Genomic DNA, 10,286 nt, shown 5'->3' with positions numbered 1-10,286 from the left:
GAGAGAAGTAAAACTTTATGATTTAACAAGACAACTTGTGAAACTCCAGAGCTCCAGTGGCTATTAGCTACATAAATTTTCCTTCCATTAAGCATCTCTTGAGATAAGCACGCCAGTTTCTTGTCAAACTAGTTGAGCGAAACAGGGGTATTGTTCGCTATATTATTCACAGCAGCTTCCCAATTTCTAGGACATTCCATCCTTCGGCTAAACTGATAAGCAGCCTGCTAGTTATGGCTTCCTCTTGATAGGAAGGCCTGTCTTGCAGCATTAGGGCGAGTCCTGTTAGGATGTCTGCATCTCTTTAGTGAAGCCCCTATGAATCTTGCTTAAGCATGCTTTCCTCTCTCGCTCTCGCTCTCTGCCTCTCAGTGTTTTCTTGGCAGTGAGGTTCATGCCTCGGTCATGATCGTGGCAATGCTCAATCTGCAGCAAAGCGGCAAAAGCACTAAGTGCTGTAGAAGAGCAACCACTTGCTTCCTACAATGGAGGAAAGACGTCGCTCTGGGACAGGCAGTTTAGTGACTAGCAGAGCATGAAATATTTACAAAGAAAAGATATGAGGGTTGGAAGAGGGAACTCGCCTGTACGCCTCAAGGTAAAGAGATTCTTGAGCACATATGATATAGAAACAGGAATATGTCAACTAAAAATATGTGGTGTGTTGGCAAAATATCGTAAAACAGCAGTATTGATGCTCTTATCTCAATTGCGTGGTTCTGGAGCTGCTTAAACTGTCATGGTTTTAGTCTGTTTGTCTCCCAGGGCCAACAGCCAGTACTTATAAATAATGGAAATAATTATCCTTACCTGCGATCGTAGGTGTGTTGTTTTTAATTTAAAAATCTATTTACAAGCCAGAGTTGCATATCAATGGTGTATTTTAGCAATACGCACCCTCTAACATGATCAAACTGTTTTTAGCAGCCCAGTCTTCATCGGTTTTAGATCAGAGATCCACCTCCATTTTTTTCTTACTGGGTGTTGGTTAAAGCCACTCAGTTTAAACAAATCATATTTATATCTGTTCATGTTAACAAGTGCATATGAGTTACCCGTGTCCTCCGTCCTCATGATGATATTTGAAAACCGTGACTCAGGATGTGATCGCACTTACAGTTTGTCTTTGATCCAGGAAGTTTCCTTTGTTTCACTTCTGGATTTTGGTTCTTTTAGGTTCATCCTCTCAAATGACACAGAGAGCCGGGGCCTGTAAACACACGTCACATGGACTCTGCTGAGAGATGTTCACAGCGGGGAAAGTCAAAACAAACCTGATTCAATTTCCTGTAACTTTAAGTCAGCATCGTGGACTTCTGTGAACTCCTCCTGCGACTCCACTCTCTCTTGTTCGTACTGTTAGATTTTTCGGATATAGTTGCCATCAGCCATCCTAAAATCCATGGCAATGCAATGTTAATTATTTAAATTCATGCACCACCTAGCGCTGCAGCTGATCATTAACGATGTAATGATTAATATAGCAGTGACTGAAACTGAGCTGCCTATCTAAAGGTGGACTAAAGCCAAACTGCTTCTACACCATAAAGGACTTCTTACTCTTTTCCATTGACACCATGTTAGCTGATCTCTGTGCAGCACCAATTACACGAGGGGTTGCTGGGCTGAAATGTCATTTCACTCTCAGTCGATGGGGACACGCGCAAGGCCTCACAGTCGAGATGGGAATGGTGTGTTCGGTGGAAGTGATGGAGGACGGATCAATATTGTAGAAGCTGAGAGAACGAGAACGAGGGAGGAAAGAGAGGAGAAGAAGAGGAGAGGCAGGGAGTGTTCGAGGGAGATGCAGGTCCGCTGTGCTGTGCATCCGCTGACCTTTACTCCATATGAGACCTCATCTCCAAAGGTATCTGGAGGCTGTCACGGCATGTCGACTAGACTCGGCCCCAGAGAGCCCGGGGCGGGCTAATAGCTGCCTCACTCCGCCTCATCGCGAACACCAGCAGGGTAGAACCAGACCCCTTCCTTCCATCAGCGCTTGGAGAGCAACCACAGAAAGCGGCGTCGTCGGCTCACATCATCGAAACACCAGCAACGTTACTGCGAGCGCGAACTGCACAGCTTTTGTTTTACATCTTGTCTGTGCTGGCCAAACATTTGCCGCGCAATTTATTTGCAGACGACGAGCGCCTTCACGTTGATGTAAACACGCAGACAATGATTTAATTTCGTCCTCAATGCTCAAGACCGTCCATTCATCTTCACCATGCTACAGTTGCTTACTTTAACGGATGTGTATTTGTGCCTCGTCTGCCTTCTGTGGTGCGGCTGATTCCTTCCAGACAGTGTTTACCGCCGAGCCCCTTCACAATGCCTGTCCGATTGTTTCTAAGCCCTCCTCCTCTGCAAATGTATAGCTGAGAGCTTTGGAGCGGAGATAATACAGTCTACCTTGCTATGAGCTTGAATACCCAAATTTGAGTCATGGAGGCGTATGTTTTGACACGGGAACAGCCGTGGCTATTAAGTTGTCTCATTTGAGGTGATGTAAAGATGTGGCCGCGGTGCATGTTCCCGGCTGAACTGCTGCTGCACTTTCCCCCCCCCCGAGATAAATTGTTTGGATAAATCATGTCCTACCTGCTCTGCGGATGTTAAAAGGAATGGGTTTGTTTTAAAAATGTGCGTTAACTGTGTGTTAATGCTGAATTACATTCGAGAGAGAGCCGTGTGCAGTATCAAACGGAGATAGATTTATAACCCAGAACAGGTAAATACGTGAAGGGGGAACGTACAGTTCATGCGTTTTCTTTTATATTGTCCAGTCTTAATGCCGACTCCTCCGTGGGTAATAAAAATCCTTTTTATCTGCGTTCAGTGACACACTAACACTCGTCGCAAAGCTCTTTAAAGAGTGCATTAGAGGGCCATTCTGTTTAGTTTACATGTTCCTTACATACATCTATGCCGATGGTAGAGCGGCATAAAGATCATTTTGTGTGTGTTTGCATGGCTTATCAGTTATAGCAATATGGCAGCTAGGCTTTTAACTCAAGCCAAGAGGAGAGATCATATAACTCCCATACTGTCCGATCCACTCCACATCGGCTGCTGGCTGTATTCAAAATTAAATTGATTACTTTTTTTAAGCAATAAAATGGTTTTGACCCGTACGCTGCGGAACTTTTATCTTGTCATGTACAAAAGCGAGGTCTTCTCTGTGCAAATCGACAAATCTCCTTTATGACTTTTCCCAGGTCTAGATTAGAGTCAAAAGATGAGCGAGCAGCAGCTCAAAGGGCCTGGAAACTCTGGAAAAAACTTACCAGAGGAAAGAGGATCAGCTCTATTCTCCTTTAAATCTCCTTTAAATCTCCTTTTAAATTCATTTAACGGCATTTGAATGATGTTTGCAGTGCTCTAATTTGTTTTAAGCTTCTTGTTGTGCTTTTTACTTGATTTTCTGTTAAGTTTCCAAGTAACTCAAGTTTCCATGTGAAAGCATTTTGTACCTCCAGTTTGACGGGCTCTATATAAATTTAATTCACTATATGTACCTTACTGTGACTATACAGCTTAGTAAAACAGTGCCTATATGTGAGTATTACCCCTGTGTGAGTGTGTGTGTGTGTGTGTGTGTGTGTGCACACATGGCAGAGGCAGATGCATCTGAAGCGAGCTGAAGCTTTATTTCCCCAGGCTCTCTCTGCTCCACTCAACACAGTGAGCTAATCAATACTGATGCCTGGGCTCCTACAGCTTTGGAAAAACAGCGAGGGGATTCAGCACGAGGTGCCTCTGTCCTTGAAAATGAATAATTACACTCCCATCTCTCATGTGGCCCTGCTCAGCAAACATGACTAATGCAAATACAATTTTTTTTTTTTTTTTTATGTGTGTGTGTGGGTCTGTGTGTTATCAGTGATACAAACCTCAGGCAACATTTTACATTTTTGGGGCATTTAGCTGATTCTCCAATTCAGAGTGACTTGGAATAAATGGGACAGCAGCACAGAGTGTGAGCTTCAGTTCCTGGATAAGAAAGCAATAACAAGGAGTGTAAAAAAGCAAAATATTCCTCTGACCTTGAAGGATGATATTCAGCATGACAGGAAGAGGAACACCTGATTTTACTTCAAGACAGGAGCGTATTAGAGCAAGTAAAAAGGGAAAGGATCTCTAAGAAGGGGGGGATTTGGGAGTGGCTGTGTCCTGACTGGAGCAGGAAGGTCAGTTTGACACCGTGGTGGCAGGAGGGAGGGGGGCCGAGAGTCGAGGACGGCTGAGGCGATGACCAGCTTGTTGCCGGGAAGGCAGAGCGAAACGCCGAGTAATAACACAGAGCAGATGATGGGATTTCACACAGAGAATGAACTGCCGCTGCCGGGAATGAGTTCTCAGACGTGGTAAACACAGGGACGAGCCAAACTGCTGCTGCGACCTGGGCAAGACGCGCTCTGAGTGCGGGGACACCGGCCAAGAATCCTCTACTGATTATCAGGCTTCCTATTCTACACCAAATGTATAATTTCCACGACACATAAGCATAACATCATTTTTTTTTCCCCCTTAACCACAATTGGAAACTCGCTTCAGATTCAGAGGTCTCGTTAGCGTTCATCATCTTGTTTTATTCTGCAAGGGAAGTCAGAATAAAGTGAATGGAAAATAAATATTTCAAGTTAATGCTTTTCTAAAATTGAGGGTGATAAAATTCTTTGATAATCCATAACTTTGTTTAAGGATTTATTAAATTCCCTGACTTTTCCCTGTCTGGGATACACTTAAAAAAATCACGATTTTCCAGAAATTCCCTGACAATTTTGATTTTTAAAGAAATATTATTCATTTAAAAATCCAGTGGATTTACGCAGCACAAACAGGCAAACAAGTGAAACTATTCAACATAGTTTATTCAGAGGGTTTCGTGGACTTGACAGATAAAGAGACAAAACTGGAGTACAGTCTGAATTTTTTTTTTTTCTTCATCCTCCTCTCCATCAGTAGAAATGTTCAACAACAGTTATAAATACAACACCTTTCACAGCACTTGAAATCCAGAGACAACGATGTTTGTCCTGCTGTGGGTCCAGCTAAAACACTGGCGGTGAGTCGTGCGATCTGCAAGAAAGTGGCATTTTAAACCGAGGGGCACAACACTGTTTCAGCACTGAGAAGAAAACGAGCCGCACACATATTTAAAAAAAAAAAAAGAGAAAAAAAAGAAAGAAAAAGAGAAATACTTGCACTTCATTTTACAGTCCAGTCCCAAAGGGGCATTGCTCTGCATCAAGAGAAGAAAAAAAAAAAGAAGTCTGGAAATAAAACAGCAAGTTTACAAAACCGATTTCTTGCTGGTAATCGATATCTTGCCAAACATCATGGTCCGTGCTCCAAAAAAAAAAAAAAGTCCATGAAAAACAGGAATAGCAGTGCAGAATTTTAGGTTAAAAATGCAGCAAGACTTGGCCTCAGTTGTGCCAGATTTTTATTGAAGGCTCCATCAAGCTAATGTGTTGTGGCATAATTAGAGCATCTGCTGCCACTCTTAAGTTTTTTTAGTTTTTGCCTAGAGGGTCATAAAGATGATGCACTTGGCATATGATCCTCGAGATGAAGCTTTCTTTGTCCAATTACGAGGGGTACACATGTATAAATTAATTCTATTTGGGAGATTTGAGATGCAAACTAAAGGACATGGACTGTATAATGAAGAGCGAGCGGGAAAAACTACTGACGCAACGTGGGGGAAAGACGGGGTGAGAGACAAAAAACCGCGAGGAAGAAATGTGTCTTTTCTCACCTCTAACTTCTCCTGACAGATTTGAGTAGCAGTAATGAGGCACAATTATATCACACGGTAATTGTGGATTGAGTAATAGTTTGTCACCAGGAATGGTTGAGAAGCTATTATTACTGTGAAGTCACTATCTTTCTCCGCCATCTCGCCAGACCTGAGTAACAGCTGAAAGTCTTTCAAAAGGCTCCTTCTCTATTCTGACTCATTTGACTTGCCTGGCAGACGGGAACCATCCGACGTGTCCAAAAAGTGCTACTCCTGCACGCTGGCTGTCCAGACAGGCTCCAACAAACTCTCAAACCACGGTCATTGAAAGCACTTCAAGTATAAGTTAACACAGGTCTGCACTTTGCATTGCACGGTTTGCAAATAGCACGACGAAAAACACAGTGAAGCCCATAACTACAGGACCGGGCCAAGGTGACACATCAGGTGATTCAACGGCTAAAATCTGAGCACTTAAAAAATTAAGACCATGGTTCCTTTTTTTCCCCCCCAAGTCTGCAATCCAGACGTGCAGATATCCAATGAGAATATAGCAAAAATAACTGAACCAAATGATTGCAAGTAAACAAGAGAATGAGCTATCCAACCAACCATACCAGATTTCTCATTAAGATATTTTGAATTACACTGGAACAGCTTGGGAGCACAGCTGAAAGTGAGATATCAAAACTCCTGCTCTCTGTAAGGGCTGCAGACTTCCAGAGGTCAATGTGCAAAGGGGGTGCTTGGTGAAATATGAAAATGCACATGATTCTCGGTGTAACGTGGAGCGGCTCAAAACATTTTGGCACTCTAGAAAGCAGGGATCGTTTCCAAAAAAGCGCTGCTATTTTCTAGCTGAAAAGTCCTCTCGGATGACACGTGGACACGGTGTGTACGCAGCTAAAATATGAAAACGCGTCACCCTCCAAACTGTTTTTTTTTTTTTTTTTTTTTTTTTTTTGGCGCTTGCTGTGCCTGTTTCCAACATCCGTTTCTGGTTCCTTCTCACGCGGCTGCTGGTTGTGATTATTGAGACTTGGACCGCCGTGGTTTTCGCGCCACACATGCTGAGATTTACATTCTCTTATTCGCCCCTCTGTCTCAACGGAAAGAACTCTCCAGCGGGAAAGTTCAAAGGTCACTTTGTAGTGACGCCCACCCAATATCAGATCTGTACAGACAAATAAAATATTTCTTTTCTCCACACACGCCGTTTATCTTTTATAAAATAAATCTTATTTCCAAGTGTACAATAATAAAATGATGCACTTTGCAGAAAAAAAGTAACAGGAAACTCCATATATACACATAGTATATTATACTATTTTGGCAAACGAGAAGATGAACAAGTTCAATATTGTAAACAGCTCACTTCTATCATTCATTCATTCTTCTCTTCCTTTTTCCTTCATTCTTTGCACCTCCAGCTCCTTCCAATTGCTCTCTCTTTCCTATTACATTCATAGCTCCAGTTTCACATTGGAAAGAAACCCCTTTGGAAAATTGTGCTTTAAGAAATCCTTTGACTGATCCAAGGGCTATTTTTTTTTTTTTTTTTTTTTTTGTCTCCTAGGGTTACTCTCCGGTCTACTAAATATAAGTGCAATGTCTCTTTAACAGTGGGTCAATGCCGCAAGGTCCCGTGGCTGCTAGTTCACTTGGCTCTCCCAGCTCACCAGAAAATGAACGTCGGGGTTGGAAGAACGATCGGGGGACTGTGGACTGAAGAGATAGCCTCACGCTCTGGGGTGTGGGGACGCTGATGTGTGGCACCGTGGTGAACATGAAGAGGCATTGAATTACTGCAGTATGGATTTAAAAGATTTCATTTAGAATCAAGGCTGGGCAAAACTAAATGTCTAGTTAGCAGTATATGTATATAAGAAAAAAAATATATATATATGTTTATTTCCGAAACCTTTCAAGATCTAACCGTTTTTCACACCGTTCCAAATTTTAAAAAAAACCTGCGTTATTTCTCACTTTCACTATCCTCGTGTTGGCCGGGATGTGAGGTTGGCTAGGTTGTGTGTGCGGTGACCTTGAAATGATGACTCTAAGGCAGGATTGTGGGACAGGTTCTAACTGTGCTTGGGTTTCAGGAATGTGCACTAGGTGATGTGGAGAAGCAGAGTGGTAATGCCGGGGTAAGGACACTGTGTGGCGGAGTCGAGAGCTTTGAGCTTCGAGCTCAGGAGGCAGAATCAGGGGGCGGGGCGGGGCGGGTCAGATCATCGCGGGGCCTCGGTGCCGGTGGGTCAGCGCCAAAGCAGGAATGTGGGTCTTCAGTTGTCCTCGTCGGTGAGCTCGTCCTCCCCGGTGGCCTTCTCGGGGATGGCCTCCAGGCTGCGGCGGCTCTTGGACTCGCTGGAGCCGGAGGAGCCGCCGGCCGGGCCGCCCACGCACAGGTTGCAGGTGAGAGCAGCGTAGTGGATCTGCTTGAGGTTCTCCTGCACTTCACTCCTGGCGTGCTTCAGCAGATCTGCCTGGCCCTGCGGGGTAAAGAGAGATCAAAGTGTAGTGATCAGTCAGTCAATCAATTATTTATCCATACTGCACACTTAATACATGCATAATGCAACACACTGTACTTGAGAACACACAATTAAAATGATGTAAGTGAATAAATTAAAGCTACAGGATGTAATTTTCACATATAGGTAATGTCGTTATGTTCAACCTAATGGCAAACCAGTTCACACAATGATAATGAAGCCCACTGCCCACTGATAAAACCCCCTGCATTTTGTATTTTACATCAACCACACCACACATTTTTTACTGAAATTGTATAATTCAAACAACAGCACGACTAATTTCCTCATCTGATGATTCCATGACTGTCAGAAGTCAGTTTTTTTCCCTGTTTTCCTCTGCATGTGAAGATTGAAATAAACCTGAAATGTGTTTTTCAGGCGGCATTCAATTTACTGCCACAAGAGGCAAATTGTGTGCAACTGCAGAAATTTGCACTGCAGGTTTAACAGTGGGTAAAAGGAAAAACAGAGGAAATATACTTATTTTATTCATTTTTTTGCTCCATAATTTAAATTTGCTAAATGCTGCCCAATCTTGGTTCTGGCTCCAGGAACCACCGAATGATTAAGATGACTCATATGATCCGGGTAATCTGCCAGGAGTGTGTTTAGCCAATAGGAAAATCTCAGAACAGGTGTGATGTGCTTCATATTACTGGCCCTTATTAACATTCTGGCAGCGGCATTCTGCATCTATGCTAATGATTTCTTTGACAGATCAGAAATGAATGCATTACATTGGACAACCGAAGACATTATGCACAACCTTGTGACAAATGCATGATGAGTGTATCAGTCGGTGCTGTACATTGGTGAGAGCTAGAAATGGATGAAAAGTGTCCAAACTTTCAGTGAGAGACTTTTCTGTTCTGTTGGAATCAAGAGATTTTTTTTTTTTTAATCTTTATTATCTTGGATCCAAAGGAGCTTTGCAATTCAGCAACTTCATTCAATAAACTTGGTGTGCTTGACCAACAAAAATCTTCTCTGTTTAAATAATAAGCCAGCTTGCAATAAGCCCCCTGCTGTATGAGGAGCCGGGCAAAAGACTTCCACAGCCCCAGATCAACCATAGAGAGAAAATGCAGAGCATAATGAATTATGCAGCAGTGCCACACACTTGCCTGGCTCAACTCAACTGCCTGGGGACAGAGTATAAATTATAGCTGAGCTACTCATGAGGTAATCTTAATTAACACACGCAAATACCACAAATAAATATGCAGAAGGTCATTCATCAATAATTACCCCTTGTGTTGGCGGTGGAGGTTGAAATGAAAGGCATGGTAAATACATTAGGTGAAGAGCGGATTAGACTAGGTAGGCTAGTGTTTCCCCAAAGCACCACAGTGAGCCAAAATTGAAAAAAAAAAAAAAGACTTCTCTCACTAATATCGACTTCTGCATACAAACAGATCACTTTCATTCATTCATTCATTGCGATTATGTAACTCCGTCCAACCACTTTGAAGCTGTAATTGTCCTAAATAACCTTGTGACTGAAGACTTTACAAGTGAGGTAATTACAGAGACAGTCATGTGACTTGGAGAGATGCGGTGTGTACACCTGTTGCTGATACACACACCGACCTCAGGCTGACTCCACGGGCACTGACACTGCACTCTGACCGCTCGGCTCAAATCTATGCACCAGTGTGTGTTTCACAGAGAGACATGTAGCTAACATAACACATTTCAAATGACAGTGTGCAGTTGCAACGTGCTGTGCCGTGTTTGGAGGCCTGTGTTGTTGGTAGATAGATAGATAGATAGATGCTTTATTCATCCCGAAGGAAATTCGCAGTTTTTCAGCAGTATCCACAGATTACAGATTAAATAAATAAAAAATAAAGAATAAGGAATAAGATCTAAGTACAACACACTAGAGATCTAGGTACAACAGTGTGCAAAAAACAATGTGCAAAAACAGGTGTATAAAATGTGCATAGATGTAGGTCAATGTGCAAATTTAGAAGAAATATACAGTATACACAGATGAT

The 10,286-nt window shown here is 42.7% G+C and overlaps 1 protein-coding gene across 1 annotated transcript in view; it reads right to left on the bottom strand.

Moving 5' to 3' along the window:
• Positions 1-4,856: 4,856 nt before the first annotated feature.
• Positions 4,857-10,286, bottom strand: part of plcl2 (phospholipase C like 2) — a 53,416-nt gene continuing 47,986 nt past the window's right edge. The window contains exon 7 of the mRNA XM_030072279.1: positions 4,857-8,241. Coding sequence (XP_029928139.1) covers positions 8,035-8,241 — 207 coding nt within the window. The 3' untranslated portion in view covers positions 4,857-8,034. The remainder of the gene's footprint in view (positions 8,242-10,286) is intronic.

Source organism: Myripristis murdjan, chromosome 16 (genome assembly GCF_902150065.1).
Source record: "Myripristis murdjan chromosome 16, fMyrMur1.1, whole genome shotgun sequence".
In the NCBI taxonomy this organism is placed as follows: Eukaryota; Metazoa; Chordata; class Actinopteri; order Holocentriformes; family Holocentridae; genus Myripristis; species Myripristis murdjan.
The sequence above is the reverse complement of the archived record's forward strand: the minus strand, read 5'-3'. Positions and strand labels throughout refer to the sequence as shown.